The sequence below is a fragment of the Podarcis melisellensis genome (assembly GCF_964234715.1).
Source record: "Podarcis melisellensis genome assembly, chromosome: 2".
In the NCBI taxonomy this organism is placed as follows: Eukaryota; Metazoa; Chordata; class Lepidosauria; order Squamata; family Lacertidae; genus Podarcis; species Podarcis melisellensis.
The window spans coordinates 115,675,555-115,691,763 of NC_138529.1; the positions used below are offsets into that span (position 1 = coordinate 115,675,555).

The following is a 16,209-nucleotide window of genomic DNA, read 5'->3' on the forward strand; positions in this document are numbered from 1 at the left end:
AGAAACGGGTTGGTGGCAGAGAAGAAAGCAATTACAGTAGTGTGCACAGGGTCAATAGACCGTCAAACGTCCGGGGGCCCTGTGTGATCGCCACAGACGGCTGCCAAGGAGGCGGAAGATTTGTCCTCCAAGGAGTGTGCCTCAGCCATCGCTGTCACCGAGGTAGCAGTGCATGATGGAGGCTGGATTAGCTGCCCCTGTGGATCCTGCTGTCTGAAGCAATCAGCTCACCTTGCCTCATGGGTGGGCCGGCCCTGCAATTCTGTGAGGGAAATGGCAGATGGGACGTAATTCCTGCATTCCTTTTTAAAAAATAATATTTTATTAACTTTTCAACAAAAATAAAAATAAAACAAACAACAACAACCACAACCACAAACAAGGAAAAATATCCATCCAACCGGTCAATCGAGATCTACTGGTCGACCGTGGGGCGTCCCTGGTCGATTGTGTGATCCCACCCTGCCCCAAAAAGCTCAACAACTTTTTAATAGTGGGAGTAGATCGCAGTCTCTTGGGAGTTGGACATGCCTGCCGTAAGGCAAGGATGGGATCCAGAAGCCCTCCAGATGTTGCTGGACTGCATCTCCTGGCCGGTGGACCATGATGGGAGATGGGAGCCCAGCGGCAGATGAAAGACCACAGGTTCCTTATCCCTGCTTTAAGGCTTCAACTGCCAAAAGGTGAGCCTAGCTACCTATTCTTTCTAGGGCTGATTTTCCAGTATCCAGTGGGGCAAATGGGCTACATGAAACACTAACCATGAAACACTAACCATGTGGACAACAGCCCTGCGCTGTGTGTTTAGAAGCTTATCTTTCTCTCTAACTAGCTGTACGTAGAGATCTGGAAGGCGGGGAATTCTCTATTAGGAATATGAGTTGCATGAAAAGAAGACTACCCTGTGACACAGATTTGTAGGATTTCCAGTTCTGTGTAGAATCTCTGGTGTTTATTAAGATTTGTGTTGAGGTTCAATCTCTTCCGACAATTCAAGTATTGATAATGTTCCCATCTCGTGTAAAGTTCATTGTATGTCTATTACGGTGCAAACTCCCATTGTCCTCCTGTGTGAATGCTTTTGATGGCGGATAAGATACTGGCTCTGACTGAACCTCTTCCCACAATCCACACACTCGTGCAGCTTCTCTGTCGTGTGTCTCCTCTGGTGCCGGGTCAGGTACTGGCACACGCTGAAACTTTTCCCGCAGTCTAAGCATTCATACGGCTTCTCTCCTGAGTGGATTCTCTGATGGCTGAGAAGGTTAGATTTATTGGAAAACGTCTTGGTACAATCCGAGCACGTGTATGGCTTTTGCCCGGTGTGGATTCTCAGGTGGCTGAGAAGGTTGGATCGGTCCGAAAAGGTTTTGGAACAATCTGAGCATTTATAGGGTTTCTGCCCCGTGTGGATTCTCTTGTGGGTATTTAGGTGCGAGCTCCGACGGAAGCATTTGTCGCAATCAGGGCATTCGTAGGGTTTCTCTCCAGTGTGGGTTCTCTTGTGGCTGATAAGGTTTGAACTCAGCCGGAAGCTTTTCCCACAGTCTGAACATTCGTAAGGTTTCTCCCCGGAATGGGTTCGCCTGTGGCTCATCAGGCCTGAGTTGCATCGGAAACTTTTCCCGCACTCTGAACATTCGTACGATTTCTCCCCCGTGTGGGTTCTCTGGTGCCTATGGAGGTTAGAGCTCCGGCGAAAACTTTTCCCACAGTTGGAACATTTGTATGGTTTTTCTCCCGTGTGGGTTCTCTGGTGCCTGTAGAAGTCTGAACTCCAACGGAAGCTCTTTCCACAGTCTGAGCATTCATAGGGCTTCTCCCCTGTGTGGGTTCTCTGGTGCTTATTAAGGTAAGCTTCGTCTCTGAACACCTTCCCACACACGTCGCACTTGTTCCTCCTTTTTCTGCTGTGGATTCTCTGATGCACTGTGATTTCGTGGAAGTGGCCGCCTTCATAAGCAATGGATTTGTTGGGCCATTCCTCCACTTTGTTCCCTTGCTCCCACTCTGGCCCATCCATGTTCCCATCATCTTCTTCCACTGCCTTATGATCAGCAACTTCCATCAACACTCCATGTGGCTCCCTCTCATCCTTACCAGGCCATTCGCCAGCTCCTGAAATCAAGAGAAAAGGCGGATTAGTTTACGGCCAGGTTGCTCACCGGAGCAAGACGCTTTGAGCATATTACACTGATCCTGGTCCGACTACACTGGCTACCAATTAGTTTCTGGGCCCAATTCAAAGTGCTGGTTTTGACCTAAAAAGCCTTAAATGGATCAGAACTGCAATACCCCAAGGACTGCCTCTTTCCATATGAACCTACCCAGACCCTGAGATCTGAGGCCTTCCTTCGTGTGCCTCCTTCTTGAGAGGTCCGGAGGGTGGCAACACGAGAACAGGGCCTTCTCTGCAGTGGCTCCGTGTCTGTGGAATGCTCTCCCCCAGGGGAGAGTTCATTATAAAGCTTTAGGCAGCAGGCAAAAACGTTCCTTTTTAACCAGGCCTTTGGTTGACCTGATCAACATCCTATACCCTTTTAAAATGTGGCTCTTTGGGTGTGTGTGTACAGGTGAAACTCAGAAAATTAGAATATTGTGGAAATTTATTTCAGTAATGCAACTTAAAAGGTGAAACTAATATATGAGATAGACTCATGACATGCAAAGCGAGATATGTCAAGCCTTTATTTGTTATAATTGTGATGTTTATGGCGTACAGCTGATGAAAACCCCAAATTAACAATCTCAGAAAATTCGAATATTAAATGAAATCAGCAAAACAAGGATTGCAAATAGAGCAATACTGGACCTCTGAGAAGTAGAAGCAAGCACATGTACTCAGTACTTGGTTTGGGCCCCTTTTGCATCAATTACTGCCTCAGTGCAAAAATGAACTTTTCCACAATATTCTAATTTTTCGAGTTTCACCTGTATGTATTATTGGGCTATTGCTTTTATTTTTATTTTATATATTGTGATCTTTTTCATGAACCGCCCTGAGACCTCCGGGTATAGGGCAGTGTATGAATTCAATAAATAATATGAATCATTGCATTCATATTCCATCTTTTCCTCCAAGGAGCTCAAGGTGGCATACAGTGGTACCTTGGGTTACAGATGTTTCAGGTTACATACGCTTCAGGTTACAGACTCCGCTAACCCAGAAATAGTACCTCGGGTTAAGAACTTTGCTTCAGGATGAGAACAGAAATCAGGTGGTGGCAGTGGGAGGCCCCATTAGCTAAAGTGGTACCTCAGGTTAAGAACAGTTTCAGGTTAAGAACGGACCTCCAGAACGAATTAAGTTCTTAACCTGAGGTACCACTGTATATGGTTTTCTTTCTCCCTATTTTATCTTTACAACAATTCTGTGAGGTAGGTTAGTGCCTTAGTAGTGGATTTATAACGGACTGTCCAAACATTGTCCTGATTTATTAGTTGTTAAGAGCTTAAGAAGGGATGCGGGTGGCGCCGTGGGTTAAACCACAGAGCCTAGGACTTGCCGATTAGAAGGTCGGCGGTTCGAATCCGACGACGGGGTGAGATCCCGTTGCCCGGTCCCTGCTCCTGCCAACCTAGCAGTTCGAAAGCACGTCCAAGTGCAAGTAGATAAAGAGGTATCACTCCGGCGGGAAGGTAAAGGGTGTTTCCGTGCGCTGCTCTGGTTTGCCAGAAGCGTCTTAGTCATGCTGGCCACATGACCCAGAAGCTGTACGCCAGCTCCCTCGGCCACTAAAGCGAGATGAGCGCCGCAACCCCAGAGTCGGCCACGACTGGACCTAATGGTCAGGGGTCCCTTTACTTTTAAGAGCTTAAAAATAGTCCTGCTAGATCAGGCCAATGACCCCTCTAGTCCAGCATCCTGTTCTCACAGTGGCCACCCAGATGCCCCCACGGGAAACCCACAAGCAGGAGACAGAGCACCACCGAACACCCCACAGCCGCAACTAAAATCCATGGACTGCTTACACTTACCAAGCGAGCTGACATCCTCCTGGACCTCTTGCTTGACCTCTCTGCACAGCGGCCTCTGTGTGATTTCCAGCACAGCGTTATCTTCCACTGGGATATTCGCAGCCACTTCCTGGATCAGCCTCTCTGTTCCCTGGAAACAATAGTGGAAGTTTTAGTTGAGGTAGCACAACAACAACAACAACAGTTTATTACTTATATTATTATTTATTATATATATTACCATATTTTTCGCCCTATAGGACGCACTTTTTCCCCTCCAAAAATGAAGGGGAAATGTGTGTGCGTCCTATGGGGTGAATGCAGGCTTTCGCTGAAGCCTGGAGAGCGAGAGGGGTTGGTGCGCACCGACCCCTCTCGCTCTCCAGGCTTCAGGAAGCTATCCGCAAGCCTTGGGAGCCTGACACAACTTCCCGCCGGGCTCCCAAGTATTGCGGACAGCAGCCTGCAGCCCGAAACCCGGGGAGCGCAACGGAGATATCTGCAATCCTTGGGAGCCCGGCGCAACTTTCCGCCAGGCTCCCTAGGCTTGCAGATAGCAGCCTGCTTCCCAAAGCCTGGGGCGCGCTGAGCAGCAGATATCCACAAGCCTGGGGAGACCAGCGGGAGTTCCCACCGGGCTCCCAAGGCTTGCGGATAGCAGCCTGTTCTGGGGGCTGGGGTCGGGGGAAGCTCAGGCTTCCCCCGCCCCAGCCCCGCGCATGGGGGAAAAAAATAATTTCCCCCCCTTTATTCCCCCCCAAAAAACTAGGTGCGCCCTATAGGGCGAAAAATATGGTATATTACCATTGTTCTGCCCGGAGGCTGAGGTCCAGCGCCGAGGGCCTTTTGGTGGTTCCCTCATTGTGAGAAGCAAAGCTACAGGGAACCAGGCAGAGGGCCTTTTCAGGAGTGGCGCCCACCCTGTGGAACACCCTCCCACCAGATGTCAAAGAGATAAACAACTACCTGACATTTAGAAGACATCTGAAGGCAGCCTGTTTAGGGAGGTTTTTAATGTGTGACATTTTAATTCATTTTAAATCTTTTAATCTTTGTTGGAAGCCGCCCAGAGTGGCTGGGGAAACCCAGCTAGATGGGCAGGGGTACAAAATAATAATAATAATAATAATAATAATAATAATAATAATAATAATAATAATTTCCTGCCCATCTGACTGGGTTTTCCCAGCCACTCTGGGCGGCTCCCTACAGAATATTAAAAACACGATAAAACATCAAACATTAAAAACTTCCCTAAACAGGGCTGCCTTCCAATGTCTTCTAAAAGTCAGGTAGTTAAGAACTTTGCTTCAGGATGAGAACAGAAATCGTGCTCTGGCGGCGCGGCGGCAGCAGGAGGCCCCATTAGCTAAAGTGGTGCTTCAGCTCAAGAACAGTTTCAGGTTAAGAACGGACCTCTGGAACGAATTACAGTAAGTACGTAACCAGAGGTCCCACTGTAGTTTAGTACAACATTTGATTCAGAATTTTTTTTACTCTTGTTTTCCTCCTTTAAAAACTAGGTGCGTCTTATGGTCAGGTGCATCTTATAGAGCAAAAAATACGGTATGTGTCTTTTGCAGTTGATGTTTGTATAGAAAATTGATTAAATAAATGAAAACAAAGAAGAAGGGCCATAGCTCGGCACTAGAACACCGGCTTTTCATGCAGAAGGGGGACACTAACGGGGACATTCCATCGCTGGAAGGCGCTCACCTGCTCTCTCTGCTGCTGTCCTTCTTCCCGTCTCGGCAGTAAGCTCTCTGCCAGGGTCACAGCCTGGATACAGGTCTCTGGGCCTTGTTCCATCACCCGGCTCCGGATTTCCTGGGGAAGGACAGCCAGGAACTGCTCCAGGATGACCAGCTCCAGGATCTGCTCCTTGGTGTGCCTCTCCGGCTTCAGCCACTGGTAGCAAAGCTCCCGCAGCCGACTGTATGTCTCCCGTGGGCCTGCGGCTTCCTGGTAGGAGAAATGCCTGAAGCTCTGAAGCCGTCCTTCCAAGCTGCCAGGGAGCAGAGGAGCTGTTGTGCGGCCTGCTGGCGCAGGATGTGGAAGAAGAAGAGGGCTCCCCCATCCAGGCTGAGGGCATTGCACGGCCTTGAGGAACTCTTGCCACTGGGCTTCCCAGCGCTGAGAGGACAGGCCCTCTTCCGGCTCCTCTTTCATGCGTTGAAGAGGTGCCACCTCTCTGGGACTCTGCGTGAGGGTCCCCGCTTGAAGGATGCTAGGGGGTTGTCCTGCTCTTCCTGATCCCGTCTCCAATTCCTGCTCCTCCATTTTCACCTCGGGATCCGGCCCCTTTGCTCCAGCGCAGCCTCGGACCGCAGGGCAAGGAGAGAGCAAATAATTCCGCCTCCTGCAGGATTTCAGTGCATGCCAACTGTTTTCTGCAAATGCCACAGAAATATATTCTGCCACGCGTTTTCAGTGCGTAGGGGATGTCGCCAAAGGACTACTCCAAACAGCCTGAAGAGCTCTTTGTTCTCCGGAAATTTGAAGGATTTCCTCCTATTCCTGTCAGAAAGGGAAAGAAACTAAGCTTTCAACTTTCTTTTGATTTATACATTTTTATTAATTTTTAACATATTAATTAACATTCATACAACAGCACTTCTCATCTTATACAATTTTTTGGGGACTTCCGTCAACACCTCTGATGATTTCTGTACTTATCACTTATTATGCATTTCTTAATTTCATATTACCATTAGATATCTTTAACTAATAATTCTTCTCATTATCTTTTTTTTTGCAATATTTCTAATAATTCACCTTACAAAACTTCTTGCAAACCTACTAGCGTAATCTGTTCATCACAATTACTTTTCAAATAGTCCGTAAATTTACTCCAGAGTAAATTTACTCTGAGAATCTCTGGTTTTGAATCCTGCAGGTTTTGAATCCTTCCTGTTAGTTTATCTAATTCTACATAGTCCATCAGTTTCATCCTCCATTCCTTTTTCGTTGGTAATTCTTCTTGCTTCCAGTTTTGTGTCAATAGTATTCTTGCTGCCTTCATTGCATATAAAAACAATTTACAATCCTTTCTATTTATATCATCTCCTACAATGCCAAGTAAAAATGCTTCTGGTTTCTTAATAAATGTATATTTCAACATTTTTTTCATCTCATTATAAATAATTTCCCAGAAGATTTTCACTTTTTTTACATTTCCACCACATGTGATAAAAAGTTCCTTCTTTTTCTTTACATTTCCAACATTTATTACCTAAGCTTTCAACTTTCATTCTAGTGCTTCTGATCTTGTGAACAGAATTTTATTGAATCAGGGCACAATCCTGTGCTCAGATCTGCTGGGCTGAGCAGCTGAGGCTCCAGCGGATTTCTGGCTCAGCCAGCTGGTTCCCGGCTCAGCCAGACATAAGTCTCCTATCTCATCTTAGTCGGGGCTCATGCCAGCGTAGACCCAGAAGAAACAGGGCAATCTGAGGGACTTACTCTGGGGAACTTACTCTGATCATAAACTTGTTGAGCTCGGTCACGTGACCTGGCAACCCAGAATCGGTTTCGCTGGCAAAAAAGGTGATAAAACTTAAGCTGCACAGTGGAAGTCTATGGGGGGGGCAATCCTCAGAAATCGGTACCAGGATTACCTGTCAGTTCCCTTTCCACAGCTCTGAAACAGCACCAAGGAACTTTGCAGGTGGCTTCTAATCACATACAGCGGAACCTCGGGTTAAGTACTTAATTCGTTCCGGAGGTCCATTCTTAACCTGAAACTGTTCTTAACCTGAAGCACCACTTTAGCTAATGGGGCCTTCTGCTGCCACCATGCCACAGCCGTGCGATTTCTGTTCTCATCCTGAAGCAAAGTTCTTAACCGGAGGTACTATTTCTGGGTTAGCGGAGTCTGTAACCTGAAGTGTATGTAACCCGAGGTACCACTGTACTGGTAAATTCAGGTTGCAGAATTACAGCTGAACCCGCTTCCCGCTTTGATACAACATCATCAAACCTTCAAATGAATGCTCTTTAAATTGCCAACGAATCGGGATGAATGCTCAATAAAGTGCCTTGTCTGGAGACACCCAAGCTGTGTACCGTGGTACCTCGGGTGACATACGCTTCAGGTTACAGACTCCGCTAACCCAGAAATAGTGCTTCAGGTTAAGAACTTTGCTTCAGGATGAGAACAGAAATCAGGCTCCGGCGGCGCGGCGCGGCGGCAGCTGGAGACCCCATTAGCTAAAGTGGTGCTTCAGGTTAAGAACAGTTTCAGGTTAAGAACAGTTTCAGGTTAAGAACAGACCTCTGGAACATTTAAAGCACACACCACACACACACAACCACAAATAATCCTGGGAACTGTAGTTTAACACACACACACACCCCAAAGAATTACATTTCTCAGTACCCTTAACAAACCACTATTCCAAGGTTTCAGGGATGGGGGTGGAGAAAATGTGCTTCAGATGTATAGTTTGAATGCAGCTAGGGATCTTGAAGTCTGTGGTTATACCCTTGCCATAAACTGCTTTTAAATTTCTCCTCATCACCCTTGATCTAGGAAGGTATGGGGTCTCCCACCCCCTTAGTGCAACGAAAGCCCCCTCCCCGTGTGTGTATCTATATTTTTCCCCTTATGTTTCCTTGCTAGGACCCATTGCAGTCATTCCAGTTGTGCTTTCTCTCGCCTTGCTAAGTTTTTAGAACTTGTAAGAAATAGCAAGCAGGAAGTAGTAAGGAATGAGATAGGTTTTAGGTTATGCTATGCCTTTAATAGGTTATGTTATATTCTGGATTATGTTATGTTTTATAGATTATGTCTGAATGGGATGAGAGTGTTGGAGATGCGTGCAAATGTGTGTGTGAATCCGGTCTTTGGGTGTTTGATTTTCGTTGTTGTGTATACTGTGTATATACGGACAATGACAATAAATTTATCTAAATCTAAATCTAAATCTAAATTTTTAACACCAAAACGCCTTTTCAGAAATCCGCCAGAGGGGAACCGCCTGAGTTGAGGGTGGGGTCCTAATTTCTTTTCTTTCTCCTCCTCCCCACCCGCAAAAATGAACAGGGCACTCCCACCCAAGCATTTAAAAATAATAATATTATTTTTTTGAAAAATTACCTGCACTTGAGACCTGCTGCAAAGACTTCTTAAGACAGCATCACATTAACTCAAGAGCCGAAGGTGCAAAAATTCAAAAGGTAGATGATCCCGGGAATAGAGTAGGGGGTGGGGGGGTGAAGGAAGGAGAACAGGAAGGGACTTTGCACTATTTACAGTCCCCTTTTCAGTCCTCTCTGGCAACCAGAGCTTCTTATTGGTTTTAACTCCTTCCAGGGAAGGTGGCTAGCCACAGATTCTAAAAAAAAGAGAGGAATTCCCTGAATTTTTCCTTGTTTTCATATGCTTTTACACCATTTGTGTTGTGTTATTAATGCTGTGGTTTATTGATTTTATATTGTGGACCGTTTAAGAGATTTAAAAAAAAAACCAGAATAAGAGATTAAGTGGTTTATAAATGCTTTCACATAGGTTTAAAGGTGGTTGGCACTTGAGCCCTGTAGTTCTCCCCATAGCTTTCGCAGGGGGTGTCATGAGAAAACCTCACCAGCTTCACCAAAGGAGATTAAGGTTAGTCAGAGCTCCTTTGTTTGCTGCACCTACATAGCTTTGGCCTGGGATCCTTTCAGCTGTCATTTCTGAAGATTAAACCAGCAAATTTGTGCAGCAAATGCTGGATCCTGCCAGGCCATTGCTCTCCCTAGCTCAGTACAGTGGTACCTCGAGTTACATACGCTTCAGGTTACGTACGCTTCAGGTTACAGACTCCGCTAACCCAGAAATAGTACCTCAGGTTAAGAACTTTGCTTCAGGATGAGAACAGAAACCGTGCTCTGGTGGCACAGCGGCAGCAGGAGGCCCCATTAGCTAAAGTGGTGCTTCAGGTTAAGAACAGTTTCAGGTTAAGAACGGACCTCCGAAACTTAATATGGAGGCCAAATGGCCGAGATATTGTGAAATTTTGGAACAAGAAGGGGACAGATTGAAATTGCAAAGTTTTGAGAAACTAAAAGGGAAAGTGAGAGACTGGCTTCATTACTATCAAATAATGGAAGTTTTTAAAATTGACAGGAAAATTGGCTTCCAGGTGGAAAAATCAAAATTAGAGATTGAATTGTTAGAACCCAGTACTAAGAATTTGTCAAGAATGTACAACTTGCTGTTGGAATGGAATACACAAGATGAAATGGTTAAATCTGCAATGATTAAGTGGGCACAGGATATTGGTCATAACATAATGTTTGCTGACTGGGAAAGGTTATGGACTACCGGGATGAAATTTACGGCATGTAATGCCTTAAGAGAAAATATTATGAAAATGATTTACAGGTGGTACATAACCCCAGTCAGGCTTGCAAAAATCTATCACTTGCCCGAAAATAAATGTTGGAAATGTAAAGAAACTGAAGGAACATTCTTTCACCTTTGGTGGACGTGCCCAAGGATTAAGGCTTTCTGGGAAATGATCTATAATGAACTGAAAAAGGTTTTTAAGTACACTTTCCCTAAGAAACCAGAGGCTTTTCTCCTGGGCATAGTCGGTCAATTGGTGTTAAAGAAGGACAGAACATTTTTTATGTATGCTACAACAGCAGCAAGAATACTCATCGCAAAGTATTGGAAGACGCAAGATCTACCCACCGTGGAAGAATGGCAGATGAAGGTGATAGACTACATGGGTTTGGCAGAGATGACGAGCAGAATCCGAAACCAGGGAAGAGAAACGGCGGAAGAAGATTGGAAAAAATTTAAGGATTATTTAAGGAAATATTGTAAAATTAATGAATGTTAGAATGACGCTGGATTATAAAATAAGGGGTTAAAAGCGATAAGGGGTAATTTAATGAAAATGAGTAATATTAAAATTAAGTTAAAAGTAAGGGAAGGATTTGCTGATAAATTAATCAGAAATTAGAATACAGAAAGGGGAGGTATGAGGAAGTCGGGAAAGTAAGGCGTAAGAAATTAAAATTTGAACTTATATGTGTTTTTTGTTTCTATACTCTATATTGTCTTTTTTCTTTTTTCTTTGTTATTGTGTTGTTTTGTTGTGTTTAAAATTTGTGGAAACTTCAATAAAAATTTATATAAAAAAAAAAAGAACGGACCTCCGGAACGAATTAAGTTCTTAACCCCGAGGTACCACTGTATTATCACCTCCCTCTGGCTTCTCCAGGGTGGCACCCATGGGTTATCGTGGCACCCACAGTGTGCCACCGATGCGCTTGCCAGGCTCTCCCCCATGTGATGCCACAATCCGTGAATGAAGCTGTTAAATAATCCCTGAATAATGATTAAGATTTTTTAAAAAATATATATATATATTCATCCAACTCAGTCATTATAAATACTTCTTGCAGCTGTGCAACTTGTTCAAGAGGACATTGTACCACTGTGTAAGGAAAAGGATAAAACAGGCCTCTGTTATGGGGTGACTCATACAAATTTTTCATCCCTGCGTGTTCATGTTATTTAAATTCTGAATTAATACAGTACTGTACATATAGTTTCAGATGCATAATAGATGTCTTTACAGAGAAGCGGGCCTTTCAGAGGCTGGAGACTGGAGACAGAGAGGATTATGGGAAATCGAAGGCAGCCATCTTGCGCAGGGACGCCTTGAGGAGGGAAATGCAGCACCAGCACTTCAGGGGCTTCTGCTACCAGGAGGCCGAGGGGCCCAGTGGGGCCTACAGCCGACTCCAGGAGCTTTGCTCCCAGTGGCCGAACATGGAGAGGCACACCAAGGAGCAGGTCCTGGAGCTGCTGGTCCTGGAGCACTTCCTGACCATCCTGCCGCCAGAGATCCAGAGCAAGGTGAGGGAGTGCGGCCCGAGACCTGCTCCCAGGTGACTCTGGCCGAAGGGTTCCTTCGGGTGCAGCAGGAGACCCAGAGGCAAGGGAAAGAGGTGAGGTTGTCGGTCGGTATGTGTGAAACTCCCATCTGCATTATACATTTAAAGCATCCTTATCCCACTTCAAACAGTCATGGCTTTCCCCCAAGGAATCCTGGGAGCTGTAGTTTGTTAAAGGTGCTGAGAGTAGTTAAGAAACAGCCTTTATCCCCCTCACAGAGCTACAATTCCCAGAGTTCCCTGGAAAGAGGGTTTGATTATTAATCTGCTCTGAGAGTTGTAGCTATAGGAGGGGAAAAGTTTAAAGTGGCATAAAGGTAAAGGGACCCCTGACGATTAGGTCCAGTCGTGGCTGACTCTGGGATTGCGGCGCTCATCTCGCTTTACTGGCCAAGGGAGCCGGCGTACAGCTTCCGGGTCATGTGGCCAGCATGACTATGCCGCTTCTGGCGAACCAGAGCAGCACACAGAAACGCTGTTTACCTTCCCGCTGGAGCAGTACCTATTTATCTACTTGCACTTTGAAGTGCTTTCGAACTGCTAGGTTGGCAGGAGCAGGGACCGAGCAATGGGAGCATACCCCGTTGCGGGGATTTGAACTGCCGACCTTCTGATCGGCAAATCCTAGGCTCTGTGGTTTAACCCACAGCGCCACCCGCGTTCCTTTAAAGTGGCATAAGAGGGCTTTAAAAAGAAAGTGCGGATTGATCCGAAATCGTTTTTATTTGGTTTTGCAAATATAAATTTATAACAAATGCACATCCGTATATAGAGAATCTCAAGACTTCCCACCATCCCTTTCATGGGTCTTATTGTGAACATTTTCAATTGCATATTATTCCATAATCTAATTTTTGTATCTGTCCATATTGTCCAAAGTGTTTGTTATGTTACAAACGATATTAAAATCCTGCTAATGTTTTCATCTGCTTACAGTGGTCTCCTAAATAAATTATATTTCCCCCCCCCCATAATTTCTTGAAGTTTTTGTCTTCTTAGTTCCTGAGCTTTCCGGTGAGTTTTGCCATTTCAGCATAGTCCAAAGTGCGGATTTGATCCAATACAGATGCTGACTGGGATAAGATGGGTCTGTTGTCAGCATCGCCCTTGAGCCAGTGCACCAACTGGACTCATGCACCTCAACCCCGACTGGGCTAGGCGAGCTGGGTAGCACTGCCAGAGACCTCCTTTCCCACAGGAACTGGTCACAGTGCTGTGGACTCACAGCTTGGAGCTGAGAGCACCGGATTCACTGTCTCAATAATGCAGTCATTGCGCAGCAGCGTTTTGCAGAGTCTTGCAGAGTATAAACCACTCGGAGAGCAGCTCTGTGAAGCATCAGCTTTTATTCTATAACTACAGCTATAATACAAACTATATACAGAGCTAAATATTCTGAGCATACATCAATGCTACTCTGAGTGCCTGCAGCTGCTCTTAGCAGCAATCTTATCTCTAAATACTATCTCTTGCACTCACTCTCCAACACGCTGACTGACTCTCTCTCTCACACACAGAGACTCACTCACTTGACTAATTAAGTAGAGAGCAGTACATTGCTCCTCCTCTCTGTAGAGTCAGCAGAGACCTCAGGAGATGATCAGGAGATTCTTGGGTATGGGAGGGGTGAAATCTCCTCATCTGTGTGGTACCTGCAGGGTTGACTTGGAGTATGTCTGCTTCCACAGACTCAGGAGTCTACTTCTCAGTAGACTGCTGTAGGATCATAATGTTGCCGGTAGAGCTCAACCCTCCTAAGGCCTGTCCCTGCCATCTCAAAAGCGACTCCATGTTGCTATTTCAGGTGTCAGCACCATTTCAGGACCAGGCAGCAGTGAACGTCTCCACGGTGGATTGGCAGGCCGCATCAGACACTGACCAGAGGCTGCTGGCCACAGAGATCAAGCAGGAAAGAGATGAAGAAGAAGCCAGTTTGCTGGGTAAGTCTTGGGTCTGGATTCTACATTTCCTAACCAACTCTCTGTAAAAAGGTAGAGGGACCCCTGACCATTAGGTCGTGGCTGACTCTGGGGTTGCGACGCTCATCTCGCTTTATTGGCCGAGGGAGCTGGCATACAGCTTCCAGGTCATGTGGCCAGCATGACTAAGCCGCTTCTGGAGAACCAGAGCAGTGCATGGAAACGCCATTTACCTTCCTGCCGGAGCAGTACCTATTTATCTACTTGCACTTTGAGGTGCTTTCGAACTGCTAGGTTGGCCGGAGCAGGGACCGAGCAAGGAGAGCTCACCCCGTCGCGGGGATTCGAACCGCCCACCTTCTGATCGGCAAGTCCTAGGCTCTGTGGTTTAACCCACAGTGCCACCAACTCTCTGTACCTCAGGTCTAATCCTCCTCAGCAGTAGGCCTGGACGATGTATTGATACATCGCCCAGGACCGGCAGAAGGGGCAGACTGCAATGGCGGCTTCACTCAGCAATATATTGCAGATGAAATCATAGCCGCTCTTGACACCCTCCAGCTTAGGAGTGGTGGCGGTTTCACCAGCGATATACCACTGAGTGAATCCACCATCCCACTCTGCAAGCGAGCTGGGGACTCCCTTAAAGTGCTCCCGCCCCCCAGCTGAGGGAGCCCTGATGCTTCTCCGGCTTACTTGCAGGGCTGGGGTGAAACTGCCTCAGTGATTTCACCCCGGCGCCTCGCAGCACTGTGGTAGGAAGCAGGGTTTTGAACATTGCTATGTATCTGTTCAGGGAGTTCAGGGGCAGTGAAACTGGTGAAATTCGCCCGAATCCTGAATTTCCTATCTCTCCCACTGAAGGAATTTCTGCCTGCAGGTGAGAGCAAGAGGCCTGATGGCTCTGGTCTGTTACAGCAGAGCTGAGGGAGTGAGCTCTGCTTCTCAGCTTGCCTGCTGCTGGGAGGGCAGGTGAGTATTGGAGTCACAGATTCTCTGATTCAACAAGCAGGCAAAAGGAGATGTCCAGAGCTCAGACAGTTCTGTGGTGTTCTCTGTCCCTTTGAGAGATTTCCTACAAGGTCTTTTAACGGGTGGAAGGGGAGTATTCACCCCGTCTCTTCTGCCGATCACCCCGCCGATCAGAAGGTCGGCGGCTCGAATCCCCGCGACGGGGTGAGCTCCCGTTGTGAATACTCTCTTTTTAGTTTTGTGTTTCTCTAGACCGGAAAATTAGTTGGTTTTTGGGGGATGTTCTCGTATCTCCAGCAGGTGAAGGATGGACGAGTGTTGACATCGAAGGGAATCGCTCCCTTCGAGATCCTTATGAGAGCTCCTCAATGAGAGGATGAGAAGAAAAGGACGATGTTTCCTGGAGTTCTGAGTGTGAAAATGCTCTGTAGGGTCAGCTCAGACTGGAGCATCCACAGCAAAGCCGCTCAGAGGAGAGAGAGGATGGATCCGTTTCTGGGACAGGTGGTGAGAAGCACCTAAAGAAAACTGCTGCCCACCAGAGAACCCACCCTGTTAAGAGACAAAGGACACACAGCACCAGCGTACCCTCCAACATTTCTCTGACAAAAAGAGGGACGTCCCAGGGAAAAGCGGAACATTCTGAGATGAAATCCAAAACTGGGACGGCTTCTGTAAATCCAGGTCTGTCCCTGGAAAATATGGACACTGGGAGGTTCCATAAGACTCCACTGTTGCTTCTTGCAGAAGAGGGCCCCTTCAGATGGCAATAGAGCAATAACATAATAATAATAATAATAATAATAATAATAATAATAATAATAATTTATTTATATCCCGCCCTCCCCAGCTGAAGCCGGGCTCAGGGCGGCTAACAACAATAAAATAGTGCAACATTCTAAAAACATTCCATTATACAAATTAATTAAAATCAAATTGATGGCAACCATTAGCTTAAGTTCTGTAAAGATTGCCAAAGGAGGGAGTCAGGCTGCGCCCTGGCCAAAGGCCTGGTGGAACAGGCCCTGCGGAAAGATGTCAAATCCCGCAGGGCCCTAGTCTCTTGTGACAGAGCGTTCCACCAGATTGGAGCCACAACCGAAAAAGCCCTGGCTCTAGTTGAGGCCAGCTTAACCTCCCTGAGGCCTGTGACCTTCAGGATGTTTTTATTTGAAGACTGTAAGTTCCTCTGTGGGACATACCAGGAAAGGCGGTCCCGTATGTTCAAGGGTCCTAGGCCATATAGGGCTTTAAAGGTTAAAACCAGCACCTTAAACCTGATCCTGTACTCCACCGGAAGCCAGTGCTGCTGGTATAGCACCGGGTGAATGTGATCTCGCAGCGAGGACCCCGTAAGGAGTCGCGCCGCGGCATTTTGCACCTGCTGGAGTTTCTGGGTCAGTCTCAAGGGCAGCCCCATGTAGAGCGAGTTACAATAATCCATTTTTGTTGCGGTGACCGTTGCATG

General features: G+C 46.5%; 1 protein-coding gene and 1 long non-coding RNA gene across 3 annotated transcripts; one reads left to right on the plus strand and one right to left on the minus strand.

Annotated features, from left to right (window-relative positions):
- Positions 1-381: 381 nt before the first annotated feature.
- LOC309364644 (uncharacterized protein) lies at positions 382-9,552 on the minus strand. The gene is made up of 4 exons (XM_081902346.1): positions 9,056-9,552; positions 5,674-6,474; positions 3,979-4,108; positions 382-2,118 (listed from the first exon to the last, which is right to left on the minus strand). The coding sequence occupies exons 2-4, from the start codon at positions 6,235-6,237 to the stop codon at positions 1,028-1,030; spliced, it is 1,785 nt and encodes a 594-aa protein (XP_081758472.1). The 5' UTR covers positions 6,238-6,474; positions 9,056-9,552; the 3' UTR covers positions 382-1,027.
- Positions 9,553-11,776: 2,224 nt separating this feature from the next.
- On the plus strand, positions 11,777-15,523 carry LOC309365381. Of its 2 annotated transcripts, XR_014166079.1 has the most exons (4): positions 11,777-11,904; positions 13,655-13,790; positions 14,650-14,741; positions 15,039-15,523. It is a non-coding gene; the product is annotated as an uncharacterized lncRNA (long non-coding RNA). The 2 variants fall into 2 exon arrangements; XR_014166080.1 differs by lacking the exon at positions 15,039-15,523 and having other exon boundaries at positions 14,650-14,886.
- Positions 15,524-16,209: the final 686 nt, after the last annotated feature.

Coding starts and splice junctions, on each gene's coding strand:
- LOC309364644 (XM_081902346.1), bottom strand. CDS start 6,237: ATGGAGGAGCAGGAATTGGAGACGGGATCAGGAAGAGCAGGACAACCC. Junction 4,109..5,673: donor GACAGCAGCAGAGAGAGCAG/GTGAGCGCCTTC, acceptor TATTGTTTCCAG/GGAACAGAGAGGCTGATCCA. Junction 2,119..3,978: donor GGAGGATGTCAGCTCGCTTG/GTAAGTGTAAGC, acceptor TCTTGATTTCAG/GAGCTGGCGAATGGCCTGGT.